The 26,015-nt window shown below is 44.3% G+C and overlaps 1 protein-coding gene across 1 annotated transcript in view; it reads left to right on the top strand.

Moving 5' to 3' along the window:
• LOC308163844 (leukotriene A-4 hydrolase-like) overlaps positions 1-16,140 on the top strand; it is a gene marked incomplete at its 5' end in the record, with an annotated part of 21,764 nt that extends 5,624 nt beyond the window's left edge. Inside the window, 14 exons of the mRNA XM_080538030.1 lie at positions 2,697-2,749; positions 2,953-3,025; positions 3,202-3,342; positions 3,458-3,481; positions 8,573-8,643; positions 8,752-8,863; positions 9,559-9,703; positions 10,094-10,197; positions 11,502-11,572; positions 12,248-12,302; positions 13,761-13,856; positions 14,064-14,146; positions 14,458-14,562; positions 15,035-16,140. Coding sequence (XP_080394156.1) covers positions 2,697-2,749; positions 2,953-3,025; positions 3,202-3,342; positions 3,458-3,481; positions 8,573-8,643; positions 8,752-8,863; positions 9,559-9,703; positions 10,094-10,197; positions 11,502-11,572; positions 12,248-12,302; positions 13,761-13,856; positions 14,064-14,146; positions 14,458-14,562; positions 15,035-15,176 — 1,275 coding nt within the window. The 3' untranslated portion in view covers positions 15,177-16,140. The remainder of the gene's footprint in view (positions 1-2,696; positions 2,750-2,952; positions 3,026-3,201; positions 3,343-3,457; positions 3,482-8,572; positions 8,644-8,751; positions 8,864-9,558; positions 9,704-10,093; positions 10,198-11,501; positions 11,573-12,247; positions 12,303-13,760; positions 13,857-14,063; positions 14,147-14,457; positions 14,563-15,034) is intronic.
• Positions 16,141-26,015: the final 9,875 nt, after the last annotated feature.

Here is a 26,015-nt window from a genome sequence, read left to right as displayed (position 1 = left end):
TCACTCTATCACTCTACCGCTTCAGACAACCAGTCAGTCCTCTACCTACCCCTCTATCACTCTATCATCTACTCCTCTACCCCTCCATCCCTCTACCCCTCCATCCCTCCATCCTACCATCACTCTACCGCTTCAGACAACCAGTCAGTAACCCTAACCCCTCTATCACAATACCGCTTCAGACAACCAGTCAGTCTCTCTACCACTCTACCACTCTACCCCTCCATCACTCTACCCCTCCATCACTCCATCACTCCATCACTCCATCACTCCATCACTCTACCGCTTCAGACAGCCAGTCAGTCCTCTCTCCATTTCTACCCCTCTAATATGATAATAATAATAGTTTTATTGTCATGCAATCAACTTGTCAGTCAATTGTTGGAATTTCGTATTTTATGCTCTAGGCAAGGGGTGTGCCATAGAGGCGACCCTGGAGCAAATTAGGGGTTCAGTGCCTTGCTCAAGGACACCTCGACATGTGGTCAGCTGGGGTTCGAACCGCCAACCTTGCGATCATTAGACGCCGACTCTACCTCCTGATGCCACTGCCACCCCTCTACCCCTCTCATAGACATTGTCTCTTTCTATGAATCACTTCATCCATACCAGGGCCCCATTCCACTAAGGTGGATTATCTTCTAAGCCTCGATAAAGTTCTAAGCCTCGATAATGTTAGCTTGCGTTCGGTTCCATCAATGTGGCTCAAATAATTCGCTGCTTGGTTGAGCTCCTTCTGAGTCAGATATAATTAGCCTGGTCGCGAGCAGGCTAAAACACTGGCTAAAGTAATACGTGCGTCAAAAAAGGCTCACAGGCGGAAACTAAACCCCGAACGACAGTTCCTCATGTGTCTTTTAGGAAATATTAGTTCCCACTTCACACGAGATAGATAGATTAGATAGTTTGACTGTGTGATAGATAGATAATTTGATAATTTGAAAGTGTGATCGATCGATAGATAGATAACCTGATATTTTGAAAGTGTGATAGATAGATAGATCGATGGATAAATAAATTAAAAAGTGTAAAAAATAAAATAAAATAAATGGTATGTCTATCAACTTGCATTGTTGTCATCACAGCGGTCTGGTTGGCGTAGTGGTTAAGGCAGCCAGCTAGAGTTCCAAAGGTTGCGTGTTCGAGACTTGACTAAGTGATATATATATATATATGTTTTTACATTTAACCGAAGATTTCATGCAAAGGCTTCAAACACCATTGTAATCGTGTCAGTTCTTGTAAATTAGCCTGCACCATCATTTTATAGCCTACATACTTTTTTAGATGAGATTTTAGATTAGATTCAGACAACGAAATGCAGTAAAAAGTGTGTCCGAAGAGGGATTTGAACCACCGTCTAAAAATGACGAATAAATCCTATGGCAGCGGTCGGTACCACTAGGCCATCGTGGCGTTATGACGGTTTGTAGCCTGCTGCTGATATCACCACAGTAGTAAAATTCATTTATTAAAATATGAACATATAACAATAACTGGGGCTAGTATGACCTACGCATTTAATCGGTCAGCAATTTCTTGCCAAACCATTTCCCTCGCCTTGTTAATTGCGGCAGTATTGCACTATTTTACATCTTATTTTTCCGTCTTCATAAAGATCAATAATTCGGAATGCTGCGCAAATGTAGAACCCCTGCAGAGTGGAGTATCTTCATTTCGACAGATCGACTCTTCGGGGCTCTTTATGTCTGCGTGCACGCGCCCATATCGAAGATTTGTAAGCCGGTGTTCTGTGAACACTGATCACACAAGCCTGATCCTCGTTCGAGGAATCACCTGAGGCTTGAATTCCAATCCCGAGTTGCCTGATCGCCTGATTTATTTCAATCGCCGATATACTGATCCACCTTTAGTGGAACGGCCCCCTGTTCTATGACATCATCCCTACCTTTTCTATGACATCATCCCTACCTGTTCTATGACATCATCCGTACCTGTTCTATGACATCATCCATACCTGTTCTATGACATAATCCGTACCTGTTCTATGACATCATCCGTACCTGTTCTATGACATCATCCGTACCTGTTCTATGACATCATCCCTACCTGTTCTATGACATCATCCATACCTGTTCTATGACATCATCCATACCTGTTCTATGACATCCCTACCAGTTCTATGACATCATCCCACCTGTTCTATGACATCATCCCTACCTGTTCTATGACATCATCCCTACCTGTTCTATGACATCATTCTTACCTATTCTATGACATCATTCCTACCTGTTCTATGACATCCTTCCTACCTGTTCTATGACATCATTCCTACCTGTTCTATGACATCATCCATACCTGTTCTATGACATCATCCATACCTGTTCTATGACATCATCCCTACCTGTTCTATGACATCATCCCTACCTGGTCAGGTGTGTTGGCATCACTGGTACAAGGTACAGTCCTGTCAGGCAGCTGCTGAGGAGGCAGTAATGAGGTCGTTAAAGAGAACAGTTAGATTAGAGTTGGCTGTGTGTCTGTGTGTGTGTGTGCGCGCGCGTATATATGTGTGTTGTTTCCCATTAATTACCTAGACTGGCAGCCGCCATAGTCTCATAAAGAACTGAAGATATTTGTACACGTGAGCGATGCGATCTTTGGGATCCTTCCTGCATGTGCTGCAGGTCCATATGATGTAGAGCTGTCGCTAACTGACCTTTCACCCCTCCCAGGTGCCTATGCCCTCTTACCTCATCGCCATCGTGGTGGGAGCTCTGGAGAGCAGGTACACACACACACACACACACACACACACACACACACACTCCCTTCCTTCCTCCTAATCTATCCTATCACTTTCTCACACTTACATGAATACATTCCTAGTGAAATGTTAGTAACACATGTGTTGTTGTTGTTGTTGTTGATATTGTTGATATTGTTGTTGTTGATATTGTTGTTGTTGATATTGTTGTTGTGGTGTACCAGGGAGATCGGGCCCAGGAGCGCGGTGTGGTCAGAGAAGGAGTTTGTGGACAAGGCAGCATTTGAGTTCTCAGAGGTGAGTGTGTGTGTTTGTGTGTGTGTGTGTATGTGTGTGTGTGTGTGTGTCCTAATTATCCATGAGGAGAATGATGATAAAGTATCATCTCTAAGATCTCTAACATGTGTGTGTGTGTCGTGTGTGTGTCGTGTGTGTGTCGTGTGTGTGTGTGTGTGTGTGTGTCACCCTCTCAGACAGAGACCATGTTGAAGACAGCGGAGGACCTGGCGGGCCCCTATGTGTGGGGTCACTACGACATCCTGGTCCTGCCCCCCTCCTTCCCCTACGGGGGCATGGAGAACCCCTGCCTCACCTTCGCCACCCCCACCCTGCTGGTGAGAACCCCCCCCCCCCCCCCACACTGCTGGTGAGATGGGCCACCTCTCTGTCTGTCTTGAGGTAACTATGGTAACTAAGGTAACTTTGTTTCTTGTTGTTGTTTTCTTGTAGGCTGGAGACAGGTCCTTGTCTAATGTAAGTACACTGTGTGTGTGTGTGTGTGTGTCTAATGTAAGTACACAATGTGTGTGTGTGTATGAGTGAGAGTATACTGTATGCATCTGCATTTGTTTCAAGTTTATTGTCACATTACACATAAAGTGTACAATTATTAAGCTTTGGTTCCTGACATTGCAGCACAAGACTATAGGCAATAGGCATAATTCAAGATAAAAAAGTGACAATAGTGTGTGACAAAACTTAGGGTTAGGTGTGTGTGTGCATATTTCTATATCCACCTGTTCAGGTGTATTTACAGTTAGGTCCATATATATTTGGACACAGACAGACTTTTTGTAATTTTTGCTGTTTACCAAAACATCTTCAAGTTACAGTTATATAATATGGGCTTAAAGTGCAGACTCTCAGCTTTAGGGTAAGGGTATTCACATCTAAATTGAAGGAAGGGTTTAGGAATTACAGCTCTTTAATATGTAGCTCCCTCTTTTTCAAGGGACCAAAAGTAATTGGACAATTGATTCAAAGCTGTTTCATGGGCCATTTCTTTATCAATTAAGCAGGTAAAAGGTCTTAGTTGATTCCAAGTGTGGCATTTGCATTTGGAAGTTGTTGCTGTATACACACAACATGCAGTCCATCAGAGAGATAGCAGGAACATTAGGAGTGGCCAAATTAACTATTTGGTACATTCTGTGAAAAAAAGAACGCACTGGTGAGCTCGGCACCACAAAAAGGTCTGAATGTCCATGGAAGACAAGAGTGGTGGGTGATCACAGGATCCTTAACATGGTAAAGAAAAACCCCTTCACAACATCCAGCCAAGTGAAGAACAGTCTCCAGGAAGTAGGCATATCATTATCCAAGTGTACCATAAAGGGAAGACTTCACATGAACAAATACAGAGGGTTCACCACAAGGTGCAAGCCATTCATAAGCCTCAAGAATAGAAAGGCCAGATTAGACTTTGCCAAAAAAACATCTAAAAAAGCCAGCCCTGTTCTGGAAGAGCATTCTTTGGACAGATGAAACTCAGATCAACCTGTACCAGAATGATGGGAAGAAAAAAGTATGGATATGGCTTGGAACGACTCATGATCCGACGCTTACCACATCATCTGCGGGCTCGCAGACCCAGTGGCGGTGTGGATTTTGATGTTCTTCGGCCGCTGAGACGTGTCTCGCCCTCGACTAGCGCAGAGCTTAGCCTCCACTTAGCTCTGCTAAATGCTAGGTCGATAGCCAACAAAACTTTTCTCCTGAATGACTTCTTCACATCCCGTAGCCTGGACTTCATGTTCATAACAGAGACTTGGCTCCAGGCTGGTGAGTTGTTGCCGTTCTCCGAACTCCTTCCTCCTGACTGTACCTTTTTCAGCTCCTCTCGCTCCTCTGGCAGAGGCGGAGGGCTAGCCTCGGTGTTTAAATCCACCTTCCACTGCCGCCTGTCACAGCCGGCAGCTAACTATGCTAGCTTTGAACTGCAGTCCTTTGAATTGAATCTGTCGTCTGTTGTTTTCTGCGCCGTCATATATCGTCCGCCCAAATACAACAAGGACTTCATAAATGACTTTACAGATTTCCTCTCTGGATTAGTGGTGCGATATGATTACATTCTCCTCTGCGGCGACTTTAATATCCATGTGTGCTGCCCATCGCATCCCCTGTCTCGAGACTTCCTAAACCTAATTGAGTCATTCAACTTCACCCAATCCGTTATGGCCCCGACACATGAAAAAGGACACACTCTCGACCTTGTATTGTCTTTTGGATTATCTGTCAATATAACTGATATATGTGCTGCTGGTATCTCTGATCATTCACCTATTGTGTTCTCTACCACAACTCCCTGCTCTGCTATCTCCTCTCATGTATCCATGCAACGTTCACGCATGATTACCCCTGACACTGCTGTTCAGTTCTCTGATGCTTTTGCCAGGTCTTCAATCTGTGCTTTGGATGCAAACTGTATCCCTAATGTAGATGACTTCCTCTCTATGTTTAATGAGTCATGCATTGATATATTAAATACTGTTGCACCGCTCAAATCTAAGCGCAGGAAAACCCTCCCGACACCCTGGCTAAATGACTCCACCCGCGCTCTTAGATGCGCATGCAGACGCGCTGAGAGAAAGTGGAGGAAGGATAGACTGCATGTCTCCCTTCAAATTCTGCGCAACACTCTGTCCACTTACCAAACGGCTGTCAAAACTGCAAAAACAGCTTACATCTCCAACCTAGTCACAAGCAACTGCAATAAACCCCAGGTTCTGTTCAAGGTCTTAAACTCTCTCATTAACCCCTGTGACACCCCCTCTGTTGTACCTTCACTTGTCCTATGTGAAAGTTTTCTTAATTTTTTTATTAGCAAAGTCTCTGCCCTCAGACCCCTCTCCCCCTCGCCCCTCCCACCCCCTCCTCTTCCCCCTCATGCCCTGCCTGCTGTCTTTGATCAGTTTGTGCCGGTCTCCCTCTCCTCTCTCTCTAACGTTATCAAACATCTGCGACCCACTACCTGCCCCTCTGATGCACTCCCCTCACGCCTTCTCAAGGAAGTCCCTGACTCTGTCCTTCCCGTCATATTACTGCTGATAAATGCCTGCCTCAGCACTGGCTGCGTCCCGGCTGCCTTCAAGCACGCTGTGGTCCAGCCCCGGATAAAAAAGCCTAACCTAGACCCCTTCGTCCTTGCCAACTTCAGACCCATTTCCCAGTTACCATTCCTCTCAAAAGTTCTGGAGCGCATAGTCCACCTACAACTACAAGCCTTCCTTGAGCAACATAACATACACGATAAATTCCAGTCTGGCTTTAAACCGCGCCACAGCACTGAAACGGCCCTTCTCCGTGTCTTTAACGACCTTATTATAGCCGCCGATGCAGGTAACCCCTCTATCCTGCTGCTCCTTGATCTCACAGCTGCATTTGACACTGTAGATCACATGATTCTACTAGCTCGACTGGAGCATTATGTGGGCATCAGGGGCGTCGCCTTGGACTGGTTCCGGTCTTACCTAAATAAGCGGACTTTTTCTGTCCAACTCGGTGACCTCTCCTCCTCCTCAGTAGCCCCCCTCACCTGTGGAGTGCCCCAAGGATCAATCATGGGCCCCGCCCTCTTCCTATTGTACATGCTGCCCCTAGGTCAGATCCTGGCGAAATTCAGCATTTCCTTTCACTGCTTCGCCGATGACGTGCATGTTTATCTTCCCTTAAAATTAACCCAAGGGAAAACCACACTACAGCCCCTGCTTGACTGCCTGACCGAAATAAAGTGCTGGATGTCAGAAAACTTTTTAACCCTCAATGAAAAAAAACCGGAGGTTATTGTTTTTAATTGTGCCCCCCCGGCCCCCCTCGTCGACGCCCTTGGTCCCCTGAGTTCCAACCTCTCCACCTCAGTTAGGAACCTTGGAGTAATTTTTGATAGTGCTTTTAAATTTGAAAAGCAAGTCAGCTCCGTAGTAAAAAATAGTTTTTTTATCATCTTAGACTCCTGGCCAAGACAAAGGCCTACCTCTCCCAGAAGAACCTGGAGAGTGTGATACATGCCTTTGTCACTACTCGCCTGGACTACTGTAACGCACTCTACGTGGGGATCGACCAGTCCCTGCTCCGCCGCCTACAACTCGTCCAAAACGCGGCTGCGCGCCTCCTTACGAGGACTAAAAAGTGGGACCACATTAGTCCAATTCTGTGCTCGCTCCACTGGCTGCCTGTGCGTTACCGCATTGATTTTAAATTATCCCTGACCGTTTTTAAAGCACTAAATGGACTGGCCCCCCTTTACCTCTCTGAGCTCTTGCACCGCCACACCCCCTCCAGATCCCTCAGATCAGCAGACCAGCTGCTGCTGGTGGTGCCCAGAACCAGGCTGAAAACCAGGGGGAACAGAGCCTTTTCGGCTGCTGCACCTAAACTCTGGAACAGCCTCCCCCTCCACGTACGGGCCGCTCAGACCCTGGAGATTTTTAAATCTCTCCTTAAAACACACCTGTTTTCCCTAGCCTTCCCCCCCACCTAGCTATTGGTCCCTGGCTTTTATTACTTTGTGGTTTTTGTTGTAGGTCCCTGGCTCTTATTGATTTATTGTTTCTAGTCCTTTTATCTTCTCTTTTAACTTTACCATATCTTGTATTGCATTGTGCTTATTTATTTCCTGCATTTTATCTATTTTACAACTGTGAAGCACTTTGGTTCAGCATTGCTGTATGTAAACGTGCTATATAAATAAAGCTGACTTGACTTGACTTGATCTGTAAAACACCTTGGAGGCAGTGTGACGGCATGGGCATGCCTGGCTTCCAATGGCACTGGGTCACTAGTGTTTATTGATGATGTGACAGAAGACAGAAGCAGACAGATTAATTCTTAAGTGTTTAGGGATATTCTGTCTGCTCAGATTCAGACAAATTCAGCAAAGTTGATTGAAAGGCGTTCACAATACAGATGGACTATGACCCAAAACATACTGTGTAAGCAACCCAGGAGTTTTTTAAGGCAAAGAATTTGAATATTCTGCAATGGCTGAGTCAATCACAAAACTAGAGGCAGAAAGACCCACGAACAAACAACACCTGAAGACAGCTGCAGTAAAGGCCTGGCAAAGCATCACAAAGGAGGAAACCCAGCATTTGGTGATGTCCACGGGTTCCAGACTTCAGGCAGTCATTGCCTGCAAAGGATTATCGACAAAGTATTAAAAAACGTACATTTTATTTATGATTATGTTAATTTGTCCAATTACTTTTCAGCTCCTGAAAATAGGGGACTGTGTATAAAAAATGGTTGCAATTCCTAAACGTTTCATACAATCTTTTTGTTCAACCCCTTGAATTAAAGCTGAAAGTCTGCACTTCAATTACATCTCGATTGTTTCATTTCAAATCCATTGTGGTGGCGTATAGAGCCAAAATTATGGAAATTGTGTCACTGTCCAAATATTTACGGACCTAACTGTACCTGTGTGTATTTACCTGTACAGGTGTATTTACCTGTGTGTATTTACCCGTGTGTATTTACCTGTACAGGGGTGTGTGTGTATTAACTTGTGTGTATTTACCTGTACAGGTGTGTGTGTATTGACCTGTGTGCTCCTCATCTCTCCAGGTCATCGCCCATGAGATCTCTCACAGCTGGACTGGTAACCTGGTAACCAACAAGACCTGGGAGCACTTCTGGTACGATCCGCCAAAACCTCTCAACGTTGCACAGTGCTCTCTCAAAGTTTTCACAATGTACTTCCTTCCTTGTTCCTTCCTTGTGGTCATGTGACTGTCATGTGACAGGCTGAACGAGGGTCACACGGTGTACCTGGAGCGTATGATTGGCCGGTGTATGGAGAGCGAGCAGTTCAGGCAGTTTAAAGCCATGGGGGGCTGGAAGGACCTGCAGGAGGCGGTGGGTGAACACACACACACACACACACACATCAAAACTTTTTTTGTTGTTGTAATTTTACCTAGCGGGCGCCTGTAAAGATTGAATAGTAGCGGTCCAAGGATTGATCCTTGAGGGGCACCAAAAGTTATTGCAATCCACTCAGATATATAATTGCCAATGGAGACTAAATCCTTTCTGTCCGCTAGATGGATCTTAAACCAATTTAGGGCAGTACCTGAAAGTCTGACCCAACTTTCTAGTCTGTCCATCAGAATTTCATGATCAACGGTGTCAAATTGTGATTGGGGCGAAACTCGGATTTAAATTTCTCAAGGCAGCCATTAGAAATCAAAAAGTTATTACATTTTTTATGAATAATCTTTTCAATAACTTTTCCTATAAAAGGTAAATTAGTTAAAGGTCTGTAATTATTTAGAACAGACGTATCTAGGCTGCTCTTTTCTAATAGAGGCTTGATTACCGCAGGTTTCAAAGTCTCCGGGAAGATGCTCGATTGGAGGCATAATGCTATGATAAATATATGATATTAATGTAAATATACTCAAGAATAACACATCCCACAACTCCACCGACAAATAACCTCCTTACCTGTTGGTTCCTGAGCGGTGTATGTGGTGTTTGTGAGGGAGTGTGTTGGTGTGCTGTACAGGTGTGTCCCAGCCACATCTGACCTATGACCTCTGCTCCACCAGGTGAACACGTTCGGGGCTAAGAACCCCCTGACCAACCTGGTCCCTGACCTGTCTGAGGTGGACCCAGATGACGCGTTCTCCTCGGTGCCGTACGAGAAGGGCTTCGCTCTGCTGTACCACCTGGAGGAGCTGCTGGGCGGCCCCGGTGAGACGCACACACACAGATATACACACACACACACACAGATATACACACACTCACATGCACACACACACACCTTACGCAACCACAGACTCACACACACACACACACACACACACACCTACCTACCTTATACACACCTTATACACACAAACGCACCGATTGTCATTCACTGGCTATGAACAACTTTCTTTAAATTAATTAGCTATTATCTCTGAATACTTCCAAACTACTATTGTACACACACACACCCTCAGCCTGACATACAGTAGAGCTGTGTTTGTAACCCTGGCCTTGTGATTGGCTGTGTAACGCTGGTGTTGTGATTGGCTGTGTAACCCTGGCTTGTGATTGGCTGTGTAACCCTGGCTTGTGATTGGCTGTCTCCTGCAGAGGTCTTCATGGGATTCGTCAAGTCATACGTTCAGCTGTTCTCCTACAGCAGCGTCACCACCGAGCAGTGGAAGACCCACCTCTACACCTACTTCAACAACCAGGTAACTATCTACCTGTAGTCATGGTAACTATCTACCTGTAGACAAGGTCACTATCTACCTGTAGACAAGGTCACTATAGACCTTTAGAGATCAGGGAAGCCAGCTCACTAAATATGTTTTAAAAGAAAGCTAAAAATGCACTTCTTCAATATAGCCTTCAACTAGCTTATCTGCACCTGCCCACTGCTCATTTGCCAGCTACTGCACTTTAAATGTTTTATCAACTAGCCCATTTAAAAAAAAAAAAAAATTGTATTTTCTTTACCTTTTCTTTGTACTGTTTTCCCCTGCTCTTATATTCACGTACACAGACTGACTAGTTGAAAGAGGTGTGCAAAAGAAAGAAAATGTAATGTTGATACTGAGTAGTTGGATTTTTGGTGCAAGGTCTAGTAGAGACTGAGAACGTACACAGAGACTGGGAACGTACACAGAGACTGGGAACGTACACAGAGACTGGGAACGTACACAGAGACTGAGAACGTCTGAGAACGTACACAGAGACTGAGAACGTACACAGAGACTGAGAACGTACACAGAGACTGAGAACGTACACAGAGACTGAGAACGTCCACAGAGACTGAGAACGTACACAGAGACTGAGAACGTCCACAGAGACTGAGAACGTACACAGAGACTGAGACAGACCTTTTCCAAAAACTGTTTGTGGTGCTGGTGGAAAGCCAGTGGGAAGTACAGAAAGACTGTGTAAGGTAGGGAGATGAAAGGGATATGGAAAGTTAGATCTTTACCTTTTCTTTTTACTGTTTTCCCCTGCTTTTATATTCATTCTATGCATGTATATGTTTTTATATGTTTTTATATTCATTCAGTTCTTATTCCTGTTGTAAAGCACTTTGAGCTGCATTTCTTGTATGAAAGGTGCTATATAAATAAAGCTTTACTTACTTACTTACTTACACTATCTACCTGTAGACACGGTAACCTCTTCACCTACTCTCTGGCATTGCACACTCCTGGTTTGCTTCCAATCTGGCGGGTTGCTCCTACCAGGTGACATGGAGAGGATCGTTGACTTCTCCACAAACCCTCACCACTGGGGCTCTGTCCTGGGGCCCTGTCCTGGGGCCCCTACTGTTCTCCCTCTATACCAAGTCTCTTGGCTCGGTAATCCCTTCACACGGGTTCTCCTACCACAACTACGTAGATGACACTCAGCTCTTCCTGCCTTCCCCCCCCTCTGACCCTCATGTGGCAACTCTCTCTCTCTCTCTCTCTCTCTCTCTCTCTCTCTCTCTCTCTCTCTCTCTCTCTCTCCATCTCTCTCTCTCTCTCTCTCTCAGGTGGACATTCTGAACAAGGTTGACTGGAACGGCTGGATGCACACCCCAGGCATGCCCCCCTATACACCACAGTGAGTTAACCTTCCTGTTCACATGGTTATACACATATATATATATATATATACACACATATATACACACATATATACACATATATATATATATATACACATATATATATACACACATATATACACACATATATACACATATATATATATATATATATATATATATATATATACACACGCAGTGCTGTGTAAGTAATGGGACAGTGAAGCATTTCTTTTTCTTCTTTTGTCTCTCCACTCCAAGAGTTAAGATGTGAACTCAAACACACAGTACTGTGAGGTTAAGGTAGACATTCTCGGTACTATGAGGTTAAGGAAGACATTCTCAGCTTTTATTAGTGTGCTTGCTGTAAGCTGGGTGGGTTAAAGACAAGCGTTCTTCGCCGGGGGGTAGTGGGGGGTGGCCCAGGTTCAGGGGGCTGGCTCAGAGGCCACTGACCTGCCCCCTACTGGCTGTGAGGGGCAAGCACACTTCACCATTTCCACAGAAATTGTATCTGTCTAGTTTGATGGTATTTTTTTACATATTGGTTTCACCCGTCAGAAATTGAAAACACTTTTGATATATAGTCGTCGTCGTCCATAACTGTGAGAGGCACACAACTGTGTTCATGTTCATCATGTCTTTCCTGGTCCTCTTAACTCTGCCCCCCCCCCCCCCTCTACCTCCCCCAGGTATGACACCACCATGGCGGACGCCTGCATTGCTCTGTGCCAGAGATGGGTGAAGGTGAGGACCGTACCTGAGACACATGGCTGCATGGAGCTGTCACTCTGTCACTCTGTCACTCTGTCACTCTGTCATTCTGTCATTCTGTCATTCTGTCACCCTGTCACTCTGTCATTCTGTCACTCTGTCACTCTGTCGCTCTGTCATTCTGTCATTCTGTCACCCTGTCACTCTGTCATTCTGTCATTCTGTCATCCTGTCACTCTGTCATTCTGTCACTCTGTCATTCTGTCATCCTGTCACTCTGTCACTCTGTCATTCTGTCATCCTGTCACTCTGTCATTCTGTCATCCTGTCACTCTGTCGCTCTGTCATTCTGTCATTCTGTCACCCTGTCACTCTGTCATTCTGTCACTCTGTCACTCTGTCACTCTGTCATTCTGTCACTCTGTCATTCTGTCACTCTGTCATTCTGTCATTCTGTCATTCTGTCATTCTGTCACTCTGTCATTCTGTCATTCTTTCATTCTGTCACTCTGTCACTCTGTCATTCTGTCATTCTGTCATTCTGTCACTCTGTCACTCTGTCATTCTGTCATCCTGTCACTCTGTCATTCTGTCACTCTGTCATTCTGTCACTCTGTTACTCTGTCATTCTTTCATTCTGTCACTGTCATTCTGTCATTCTGTCACTCTGTCACTCTGTCATTCTGTCACTCTGTCACTCTGTCACTCTGTCATTCTGTCATTCTGTCACTGTCATTCTGTCACTCTGTCACTCTGTCACTCTGTCATTCTGTCATTCTGTCACTCTGTCATTCTTTCATTCTGTCACTCTGTCGCTCTGTCATTCTGTCATTCTGTCACCCTGTCACTCTGTCACTCTGTCATTCTGTCATTCTGTCACTCTGTCATTCTGTCATTCTTTCATTCTGTCACTCTGTCACTCTGTCATTCTGTCATTCTGTCACCCTGTCATTCTGTCACTCTGTCATTCTGTCACTCTGTCATCCTGTCACTCTGTCACTCTGTCATTCTGTCATTCTGTCACTCTGTCATTCTGTCACTCTGTCATTCTGTCATTCTGTCACTCTGTCATTCTGTCACTCTGTCATTCTGTCATCCTGTCACTCTGTCATCCTGTCACTCTGTCATTCTGTCACTTTGTCATTCTGTCACTCTGTCATCCTTTCACTCTGTCATTCTGTCATTCTGTCACTCTGTCATTCTGTCATTCTATCATTCTGTCACTCTGTCATTCTGTCATACTGTCATTCTGTCACATACAGTGTCTGAAGTGCATGTAGTAGTGTGTAGTGTGTTAGTCTGCCCGTTTCTCTGTTTTTGTCCCTCTCTCTCTCTCTCTCTCTATCTCTCTCCCTCTCCCTATCTCTGTCTGTCTCACTCTCTCTGTCTGTCTGTCTGTCTGTCTCTCCCTCCCTCTCTCTCTGTCTGTCTCTCTCTCACTCTTTCTGTCTCTCCCTCCCTCCCTCTCTCTCTCTCTCTCTCTCTCTCTAGGCCAAAGAGGGAGATCTGGGAGGTTTCAGTGAAGCGGATGTGAAGACTCTCTCCACCCACCAGCTCATTGAGTTCCTGTCTCTCCTCCTGCAGGAGGTAAGCACACCTGTCACTCACCTGGTCACCATGGCAACCTCACACACAGCCCCACATGACTGATGGTTGTTTAGGTTAATGTCGCCAGCCTCACCCAAGTGAAAGTTACGTTCAACAAAAAGAAAAGGAATGTTGGCGCCATGGTAACTGCTCAGCGTTCCGAAGCTGCCTTATGACTGTGTGTGTGTGTGACTCCTCCTTCTTCAGGAGCCCCTCCCCCTGACCCATATGAAGCGGATGCAGGAAGTGTACGACTTCAACGCCTTCAACAACTCTGAGATACGCTTCAGGTGAGTGACGCATGGACTCCACTGCAGCATGTCTGTCTCTCTGTAGCCTTCTCTCATTGGCTAGGAACACGACTCCTCCTCTCCTCCACTCACGTCCTTCTGAAAACCCCATCGGAGGAGAAGATCTAGGCTCCTCTCCTTACATATTGTTGAGTTCAGTTTAGTTCCTAACAACTGAGAAAAGGCTTCTATGTGTCTCATCACCTGTTGTGTGTCTCTCTCTCTCTCTCCCTCTCTTCCCCCTCTCTCTCTGTCTCTCTCTCTCTCTCTGTCCCTCCACTCCCTCTCTCTCCCCCCCCCCCCCCCCCCAGGTGGCTGCGGATGTGTGTCAAGTCCAAGTGGGAGGACATGGTTGCCATGGCACTGAAGATGGCGACAGACCAGGGCAGGATGAAGTTCACCCGGCCACTCTTCAGGTAACCGCCGGCAACGATATCTGGAATCTGGATTCATTGTTGTGTTATCTTGAACTGAATAAGACTGAACTTATTTTTTTTTTAACCCGTATTCAGGTCTGTCTCATTGAGATAAAAATGCAATTCACCAACGATGACACACATACATCACAAACAAATTACAGACGCAGACACACTTACATTACAAACAAGTTACAACCATAACCATTCTGATTGGCAGACTAGAAAGTTGGGTCGGACTTTCAGGTACTGCCCTGAATTGGTTTAAGACCTATCTAGCGGACAGAAAGGATTGTGTCTCCATTGGAAATTATATCTGAGTGGATTGCAATAACTTGTGGTGCCGCTCAAGGATCAATCCTGGGACCTCTACTATTCAATCTTCACATGCTCCCGCTAGGTCAAATCTTCAACAACTCACTACTACTTCTGTATGACATATGTTAGTTTTTTTCTTCTTCCTGTGTGGCAGAGAGGTGTATAACTTTGAGAAGTATCGTGAGGAGGCGGTGAGGATCTTCCTGGCCCACCGTGCCTCCATGCACCCTGTGACGGCCAGCCTGGTGGCCAAAGACCTGAAGGTGGCCGACACCGGCAAGAGCACCGGCTTCTAACCAGAACCACCACCGGCCGGGTCCACACCACAGAGACACCACAGAGTCCACACCACCAGGGTCCCACACCACCAGGGTCCCACACCACCAGGGTCCACACCGGGCTGCTCTGAACCACCAGAGGAAGCCAGAGGAAATCTGACCCTTAATGACTCTCTGCCCTGCTAGGGGGAGGTACTCAGAAGTGGTCTCTTTATTTGTTTGTTTGTTTTAATGTCGAGGTATCCGTCTCAGGACAGAGGAGAGAACTCGTGATTTTTATGAAAAGGAACTTAAAAAAGGGTTTGTGACAGCTAGCTGAGTTCAGCACCAGGGCGTGTCTGTGCTGGTGTTCATCACAGTGTTTCCTCTATATGCATTTATTCGTGGCGGGCCGCCACTAATTGATTCAGACAGTCCACTTTGATTCAGGCTGCGCAGAAAGGCAGCGAGTTATTATGACCGGAGAACAGAAAAAAAGCAGATTGAAGCTAGATTTAGGCCGCTTCCAGACCAACATTTCGTTACGATTTAGGGCGTAGTTATTTACAATATGTTACAATGTTGCAATTAACCTCGTCGTTTGTGTTCGCACTGCAATCGAGACTGAATCGCTCTCAACAGGCGCGCGGCGCGAGGCGACGCGCTTTCAAAACAGTTTTGTGATTGGTCCGAATTTAGCAGGACATTTGGATTTCTCTTTTAGCCCGTCGCCGGTGCCTTTAATCCCGTATCCTAATCGAAAATGCAACATCATCAGCGACGACTGTGGGTTATTGCATTTACTGCTGTTCTCTGGTTCATGTTCTTATACCAGTGCTCAGTATAGAGTATTTTAAATGAACATTCGTAATGTATGTCTCTGATGTTCATGGTCAATTAAATCAGCCTATTTTGTGAAACAAATAATGTTCCCGCTAATGGGTTAACCGAGCATTCTCGCACCTAACGTGCAAGCACCTAGCTTCGAATTATTCATAGCAATAAGCGCGGGGCAAAAATAAAATCTATTGCCTCTAAAATCACCACGAACAGAACGGCGGAGGTACGGGTAAGCAGGTCTCATGTTGGTGTCCTCAAAGGTAAGAGTTGGTTTTCTTTAACTCAACTGATAGCATTACCTTGCTGTTGTTGTTTACCGAATGCTCCATCTGACTGTCACACTGTGATTTTACTTGTGTAAACAGTTAATGAGTAACGTTAGCCGGTTTTGTGCGTGTACTCTCATGTAGGCCTACTTCGTATTGATCTTTCTCTGTGTGTGTGTGTGTAATGCGCGTTCCGCATGTTCCGCTGCAGCTGTAGGATGTGTTGGTATTTGATCACCTTCTATATAAAATCACCTGCTCGGCTTTAATGACTTAACTGCTATTTAAGAAATTATAATTGTTGCCACCCTCTAGTTTTTGGTGAAACTACGTCTTTGTTTTGAGCGCCAGTGCGCGTTTTATGCGCGTGCACGCGGAAAAAAATGCGCGCGAAAGACAACCGCTCCGCCACTAATGTGAAAAATCCTGGAGGAAACACTGCATCATGCTATGTTCAGCACCAGGGCGTGTCTGTGCTGGTGTTCATCATGCTGTTTCATCACTGCAGCCTTTCCCCCCAATGTAATTAAACACCTTGATGATGCTCCAGAGAGCAGGAGAATAACGCCTGTGTCCTTTGTCTTGTTTCTCATTAGGGGGGTATTCCATCAATGTCACTAAAAGAAAATCCAGGCTTATTTTGATGAATCTCACGAGCTCTTCTGCTTGTTTTGGTTAAAACTCGCTGCTGCATTTTGGACTATTGCACTTCCCCCCCCCCACATATTTCACGATGAGCAAATAACCATCTGGTTGTCATCAACTGCTGCAGACAGGGTCTGAGGCAGGAGTAGAAAGCCTTTCACCATCATAAATACACTTTTATGAACGTTATTTCCATTCCATTTCACGTAAGGACATATTATGATGAATGCATGTGTCATTAACTAGTTACATCATCAGTGTACCGCACATAGCTTGCTGTCGTTTATTGTAAACAAGTGCTCCTGAATATTCTTCCGAGGCCTGCCCTGTGCTGGTTCGACGCAATGACACACATCATTCCAGTCAGACATGGAGGTTTACTCCACCTACATTTGAGGCATGGGTTTGGTCGTCCCATTTCCCAGTCCCAGGCTATAGCCTACACAAATAACTATATTTGGCATGGACACTTATATTTCACCATCACCGCCAGCACCCGGAACAAGGATGTCCTCCCTCTCTCTCTCTCTCTCTCTCTCTCTCTCTCTCTCTGTCTCTCTCTGTCTCTCTGTCTCTCTGTCTCTCTCTCTCTCTCTCTCTCTCTCTCTCTCTCTGTCTCTCTCTGTCTCTCTCTCTCTCTGTCTCTCTCTCTCTCTCTCTGTCTCTCTCTGTCTCTCTCTCTCTCTCTCTCTCTCTCTCTCTCTCTCTGTCTCTCTCTGTCTCTCTCTCTCTCTCTCTGTCTCTCTCTCTCTCTCTCTCTCTCTCTCTCTCTGAGGTGCGACAATGAACTACACACATTCTATTACACATGTATTTCCCTAGCCTTGCCCGTCAATCACTTGTTTTACAAAATAGGTTACAATACGCATATTCTGTATGAACGTTATATATAATGTCAGCTACAGTTCTGCGCTATTGTAAACAATTACATTCATTCGTTAGTAGCGGACAAGCGAAATAACAGCCTCCCACTCCGCCTAAAATCGTTCTCAGTAATTACATTTACATTCTATTCAACGCCCATAGTGTTCTTACCCATTCCTGTTTTTATTGTTGTGTCTTTTTTTGTGTCTCACTGGTTGTAAAGGAATATTGTCCGTCATTCCTGCAGCCCCCGTTGACGCTTGGCGAAATCCACCCCGCTGTCTGTCAGTGGCTGCTTTGGACTGGCTGGCGTTGGCCTCTCTCCATTGTGCCTTATCAGTGCTGATGCTATGTCACTTCATCAAACAAGATAGATTTGGAGTGCAATTAAGTAAGATGTAGTTCTAATAAAAGTTTTTTTATTGATCCTAGAGTGCTTTAGACGTATTTTGACTTAATTGATAAGGAGACATGCCTATGAGCACCTGCCCCACCTCTCCCAGCCTGCAAGATGTCACATTTAAAAACCATAAGCTATAGATCTTGGATCGATGACATTTTCCTCCCTAAAAAAACCTACCTCCATGTTTTTGATACCTGGTTATCATTGTTTTGCCTACCCAACTGTTTTAGTGGTGTTAGATAAATACATCCAAGACCAATATTTCATTATTTTGACCTCAATGTATTTGGTCACTAGTTGAGACTGTAATTATTAGATTTGATTGTGGGATAGACAATGTGACCAGAAGGCACACAGTTTTAGTTGAAGATGCAAATTGATTTGGTTGAGGATGCAAATTGATTGTACAGCGAACATTGTAATAGAGTGTATTCCATTGCTGGGACACATGAGATCAGCAACTACTCCAAGAAAGTCATTTGAAGGAGACTCGATGGAAATCAGTTGTCCCATATGCAAATTAAAGTAAAGCAGCAAGAACTCACCCAGTCCTATTCTTTTGTCCTGAGTACGTTTTGATACAACACTCCTAAAGCAGTCAAAGTAATTCACTTTGAAATAATATATTAATATTATTATGGCGATGTCAGACATTTTCTAGAGCAGCAATTCTAGTAGTGGTAGAAAAACTGAGGAAACAATGTTGGAAAGGTCACCCTGATTTTTATTTTTCAAAAGACCAGAACGTAACATTTAGATGAAGGAAACAAATGAAAAAGAACAAAGAGGACATTCACATTGTAAACAAGCCTAACTGGCTCAACAGTTCTTGAATTGTAGAGACAACCTCAAAGCAGTTCTGACATGGTTTGCTCTTTTTAAAAAGAGCGCCTCAGAGAATCTTCCAATCATTTTGAATGATCAAAAAACTTCCCTCTGAGGCAACATGCCAACAACATTCACCATTACAAAACTGTACAATTTTATAAAAAGTCATGTCACACAATTAGGAGAACACATCAGATAATGTACAGACCATTGAGAGGGGGGGGGGGAAATAATAATATCTAAATGAGGTAGAGATTTGCCCCCAAAAGCATTGGCATTGTACACAACATAAATAACAAAGTTAACAAGCTATAACAATTTAAGAATGTAGAGAAAAACGTTTATTTCAAAGTCGAACTGTCAACCTTAACAGGTTAAGTTTGAACATAACTGAGAGAAGTAGAGTCAAATTCTGCAGTGAATATTTCAACGTCTTAAGTAAAAGAAACTGGGAAAGAAAAGCTGATGTGCCCTCTCTAATATAAACATCACAATAACAACGTTGAGATGACTGGTTTCAAATGGAACTGTAGAATATGATAGCTTACCAAAAAAAAGAAATATAAAGTGCAGGCATGATTGAGAGCATTCAGCATTTTATAGCCTTCAGAACACAACCCACCAAAAGACCTAGAAGCTCTACAAAAAGGGAATATTGGGAGCAGAAAGAACATGTTTAACAGATCTTCGTAAATAAGAATTGAGGAAAAAATAAATCCAGAAACAATGCAATGCTACATGGGAACAATATAGTATCAGTCAAACATACAGACAAATAACCTTCATTACAATCTTGTGGTGCTTTAAAAAAGAACAATAGCAACATTTCAGGTTCAAGCTAGGCACTTCGCATGAGGTTTTTGTTTTAGAGAGAAGACAAACTATCTTCATGTGAAATCCAGTTAGGAAATAACCATGACATCCAAAACGGATGACTGAGCAAGCCAGCCTGCATTTAAGGAAAGGACATGACACCTTGGTATTTCTTTCAATCGAGCGCCTCAGAGAATCTTCCAACCATTTTGAATTATCAAAAAACTTCCCTCTGAGGCAACATGCCAACAACATTCACCATTACAAAACAGTACAATTTTATAAAAAGTCATGTCACACAGTCATGTACAGAGGAAAAAGGATAAACAACAGTGTGGTTATCATAAACACTAAAACAATTGTGTCTATTATATCGACCATACCCTGAAGCTTTTCTAATGCTAGACAAAATCCTTCAAAGTATGTGGAGACATCAGGGAGACATTCTGAATTTTAAAGCAGTTTCAAGTAAGCCATACATTCAACTTCTGGATACAAGACTAAAAGGATTCACACAAAAATACCCGCATATTAGGAAAATAACAAAACAGTTAATACAACTACAGTAGTTATATCAAGTTATAATAAATAAAAAAACTACGAGAACATTTATTTAAGGGGTGAGTTATTCAAAGGATAGCAAAAGTATGAGCTGCACCATTATATCCACTGAGAGTTCTACGCTTGAAAAGTATTGATTGTGCCCGATAAAGAGCAAGTGGCTAGTACCAACAGTGCTACAATGAACATTCAATCTGTACATTGCAGTGAACAAACAATAAGCAAAAAACAGCCTTCTATTTTCAAACTAATTCACTGCAATTTTTCCCTCCTCCATGAAATGTGGGAATTGGGATTTCGGCCCGCTCGCTGAGCCGTTCTTCTCCATTTCGGCCATGGTGGCAGGCAGGCCAGAGTGGGACCTGTCCATCTTCATAACCCCAAGGAGAGACGCTGGCCACGCCTTGCTGAGCTGTTCCGCATATGAGTTCCAACATGCGACTAGAAAAAAAAACACCACATATTCAAACTTTCATCAGGAATAGAAATGGCTTGTTTACGAAATCATGCACTAAAAGTGAATGTTGACTTACAAGCAATAGCAAAAACACATACTGTACATCACATGGAAGGACCATAGTCCATTATTAAATTCTACTACTAATTAAAAAGTATTTTTAATGCTTATTTTTTTACATCAGCCACATAACGGGAAACAATGCATCCAGGCTAGACAATAATAGTTTCCCTCTATGATATTCTGCTTTACCTTGAGGTTTCCCTTGGTGGTGAAGTCCCTGCCACAGATGGTGCAGACAAAGGGCTTCTCCCCTGTGTGAGTGCGCTCATGGTCCCGCAGGGCACTAGGAGAGGAGAAGTTCTTGCCACAAGTATTACACAGGTGCTGCTTGGTGGATCTGCGCTGTGCACTGGAGCTAGGGGGCTGTCCTCCCATCCCCTGGGCCATCTGGGAGCTATACAGGCCATGGGCACCCAGGGGGCTCTCTGGAGGAATCTGCATTTCCAGCTTGACCAGACTCGGGGGGACCCTCATGAAAGGCATATGGCTGGGAGCTGTTGAGGGGGGAATTTATTTTATTATTATTTCTTTGTACAATATTCCAAATGAATAATCAAACTCAATTCACCTAGCCATGAGGCGATTTCAATAATGTTTTATGTAATGCGTTTGTAATTTAGATTAATTAAAAAAGGTTACACACTCACAATATTTGCCATTGGTGAAAGGCAGGCCAGGTTCTTCTTTGATTAATCTTGGGGTGAAACTGGGTGCAGTCAAGTCCAGAGCTCCGCTAGACTCATTGGCATCCTGGCTGCCACAGTCAGAATCTGGTCTTTGCCCATTCCGGGCAAAATCCTCATGCATGGCAGACAGAGGAGACTTGGACTGATTGCTGCCTATGTGACTGTTCACTGGGGAGGAGGAGTGAAAGGACAGAGTGTCGGAGATTGCTGGACTGCGGTCGTTCTGGTAATCCTGCTCCCCAGGTGCAGAGGGGGACTTCTTGGGTGCTCCGTCACTTTCTGAAGCTGTGCTGGTCTGGCGCTGCAGGTCGAGGGCTGATGCGAGGTTCTTCATGTGGTTTTCTAGAGCAGCAATACCAGAGAACATGGTGGGGGGAGCTTGGTTCTGCTGCTGCTCTTCAGAGGCAGATAGTGGGAGAGAATCTGATGTGTCACTTGGCTTCTCCTGGGCATCTAGTTCAGTGTCTTGATCTTCCATGCTCTCATCAAAATCGTTGGCCTCCATGGACTTCTCGTCAGGCAGAGAAGAGTCCATCTCCTCAGAGGCTTCATACTGGCTCTCTGGAAGAGGGGTGTTGGGGATCTGACCACCCATGTGCATGCGGTAATGCATCCTGAGGGAGCATTGGCAGCTGAGCACTCTGTGTCTCTTATAATCTTTGATGAATCTAATCAATTGGGTGAAACTGGGTGCAGTCAAGTCCAGAGCTCTGCTAGACTCATTGGCATCCTGGCTGCCACAGTCAGAATCTGGTCTTTGCCCATTCCGGGCAAAATCCTCATGCATGGCAGACAGAGGAGACTTGGACTGATTGCTGCCTATGTGACTGTTCACTGGGGAGGAGGAGTGGAAACCTGGGATGGGGAGGGTAGGCATTGGCTTCAAATCTACCATGTTGGATTCTTCTATGGGCATGGACATGCCATAGGGGATGCCGCTGCTGGTGGGAATGTTGTCGAGGTGCTCTGGCACAGGGTGTGGGTTCATCCTGTAGGGTAGGGCTGTTACGATTATTCGACGTCGTCGACGTCATCGACTACGTCAATACGTCGGTTTACGTAATATGCGTCGGTTAGTCGTAAATAAACAAAATGGCGATTTTTTTTTTTTTTTTTTTTTTTAAACCTTTATTTTACCAGGCAAGACAATTAAGTGTATGAGTGAAAAATGGATAGCTACTAGCTAATGTTACACAAGCAATGTAGCTCACCACAGTTCGTATGTCTTGTCTTCTGGTGTTAGTAACGTTAGCTATGTAGCTGGCTAGCTACGGTAGCCTATTGTCATTGTGGTGCGAGCACCTACTGTACGTTATCTAGCTCGTAGCTCGCATGCTACGTTAGCATCAATTTAGCTAATCATAACATAGCAGCGAGAGTAACGTTAGCTAGCTATGTAGCTACTAGCTAGCTATGTGTTGTGGTGATGGACAGACTTCTAAATGGCCATGTTGGCATTCAAGTTGGCTAAACATAGCAGTGAGGTGGAGACAAATAAAATAAAAAAAGTTTTTTTTTTTTTTTTTTACAGCACAAAAATTATCGTTAGACTTATCGATAAATTAGTCGTTAGACTAACCGACTAATCGACAAAATAATCGCTAGATTAATCGTTAGAAAAATAGTCGTTTGGGACAGCACTACTGTAGGGTGTTGGTAGGGTAGGGTAGGGTGCTGCTGCGGCAGAGAGCTGCTGAGAGAGGTGACTTTTAGTGCAGTTGTTCTGATGTTCAAGCAACTCTGTCTCATTGAAGAATTCTGCACAACATTTGTTGCAAACCCTGGTCTCATCCATCCTGAACCTTTTCATCTCATTCCCATCCTCTTCAGTTTGACCATCTTGTAGAATCCCTGATGAAAAAAACAAACAGGGAAATATGAGGTTAACGTCACAACTCAATTTCTAAACAAACGAAGTCCCTACCTAATCATTTAAAATCAAACTTCTCAACCTAGACATTACAAACAAACTCTCCAATAAAGAATTATTCAATTAAAAAACATAAATGGATAAGACCTCAAAAAGTATCACTGTACATAACAAAATATTGTGGGTATTTCTAATATAGCAGTTTTCAATCAAGTCTATAGCCTCTCCTGTGGAAAATGTGGCATATATATTTACACACGCACACGTAAAATATACTCAACAACAAATAATGGTGACTGAAAAAGGGTTTGTTGCTTTAGTTCAAAGGTTCTGTATGGTTTTGGCTCGGGGGGACCCTCATGAAAGGCATATGGCTGGGAGCTGTTGAGGGGGGAATTTATTTTATTATTATTTTTTTGTACAATATTCCAAATGAATAATCAAACTCAATTCACCTAGCCATGAGGCGATTTCAATAATGTTTTATGTAATGCGTTTGTAGATTAATTAAAAAGGGTTACACACTCACAATATTTGCCATTGGTGAAAGGCAGGCCAGGTTCTTCTTTGATTAATCTTGGGGTGAAACTGGGTGCAGTCAAGTCCAGAGCTCCGCTAGACTCATTGGCATCCTGGCTGCCACAGTCAGAATCTGGTCTTTGCCCATTCCGGGCAAAATCCTCATGCATGGCAGACAGAGGAGACTTGGACTGATTGCTGCCTATGTGACTGTTCACTGGGGAGGAGGAGTGAAAGGACAGAGTGTCGGAGATTGCTGGACTGCGGTCATTCTGGTAATCCTGCTCCCCAGGTGCAGAGGGGGACTTCTTGGGTGCTCCGTCACTTTCTGAAGCTGTGCTGGTCTGGCGCTGCAGGTCGAGGGCTGATGCGAGGTTCTTCATGTGGTTTTCTAGAGCAGCAATACCAGAGAACATGGTGGGGGGAGCTTGGTTCTGCTGCTGCTCTTCAGAGGCAGATAGTGGGAGAGAATCTGATGTGTCACTTGGCTTCTCCTGGGCATCTAGTTCAGTGTCTTGATCTTCCATGCTCTCATCAAAATCGTTGGCCTCCATGGACTTCTCGTCAGGCAGAGAAGAGTCCATCTCCTCAGAGGCTTCATACTGGCTCTCTGGAAGAGGGGTGTTGGGGATCTGACCACCCATGTGCATGCGGTAATGCATCCTGAGGGAGCATTGGCAGCTGAGCACTCTGTGTCTCTTATAATCTTTGATGAATCTAATCAATTGGGTGAAACTGGGTGCAGTCAAGTCCAGAGCTCTGCTAGACTCATTGGCATCCTGGCTGCCACAGTCAGAATCTGGTCTTTGCCCATTCCGGGCAAAATCCTCATGCATGGCAGACAGAGGAGACTTGGACTGATTGCTGCCTATGTGACTGTTCACTGGGGAGGAGGAGTGGAAACCTGGGATGGGGAGGGTAGGCATTGGCTTCAAATCTACCATGTTGGATTCTTCTATGGGCATGGACATGCCATAGGGGATGCCGCTGCTGGTGGGAATGTTGTCGAGGTGCTCTGGCACAGGGTGTGGGTTCATCCTGTAGGGTAGGGCTGTTACGATTATTCGACGTCGTCGACGTCATCGACTACGTCAATACGTCGGTTTACGTAATATGCGTCGGTTAGTCGTAAATAAACAAAATGGCGATTTTTTTTTTTTTTTTTTTTTTTAAACCTTTATTTTACCAGGCAAGACAATTAAGTGTATGAGTGAAAAATGGATAGCTACTAGCTAATGTTACACAAGCAATGTAGCTCACCACAGTTCGTATGTCTTGTCTTCTGGTGTTAGTAACGTTAGCTATGTAGCTGGCTAGCTACGGTAGCCTATTGTCATTGTGGTGCGAGCACCTACTGTACGTTATCTAGCTCGTAGCTCGCATGCTACGTTAGCATCAATTTAGCTAATCATAACATAGCAGCGAGAGTAACGTTAGCTAGCTATGTAGCTACTAGCTAGCTATGTGTTGTGGTGATGGACAGACTTCTAAATGGCCATGTTGGCATTCAAGTTGGCTAAACATAGCAGTGAGGTGGAGACAAATAAAATAAAAAAAGTTTTTTTTTTTTTTTTTTACAGCACAAAAATTATCGTTAGACTTATCGATAAATTAGTCGTTAGACTAACCGACTAATCGACAAAATAATCGCTAGATTAATCGTTAGAAAAATAGTCGTTTGGGACAGCACTACTGTAGGGTGTTGGTAGGGTAGGGTAGGGTGCTGCTGCGGCAGAGAGCTGCTGAGAGAGGTGACTTTTAGTGCAGTTGTTCTGATGTTCAAGCAACTCTGTCTCATTGAAGAATTCTGCACAACATTTGTTGCAAACCCTGGTCTCATCCATCCTGAACCTTTTCATCTCATTCCCATCCTCTTCAGTTTGACCATCTTGTAGAATCCCTGATGAAAAAAACAAACAGGGAAATATGAGGTTAACGTCACAACTCAATTTCTAAACAAACGAAGTCCCTACCTAATCATTTAAAATCAAACTTCTCAACCTAGACATTACAAACAAACTCTCCAATAAAGAATTATTCAATTAAAAAACATAAATGGATAA

This window comes from Nansenia antarctica, assembly GCF_963989245.1.
Source record: "Nansenia antarctica genome assembly, chromosome: 8".
Taxonomy (NCBI): domain Eukaryota; kingdom Metazoa; phylum Chordata; class Actinopteri; order Argentiniformes; family Microstomatidae; genus Nansenia; species Nansenia antarctica.
Note: the sequence above shows the minus strand (reverse complement) of the source record. Positions and strands in the feature narration are given on the sequence as shown.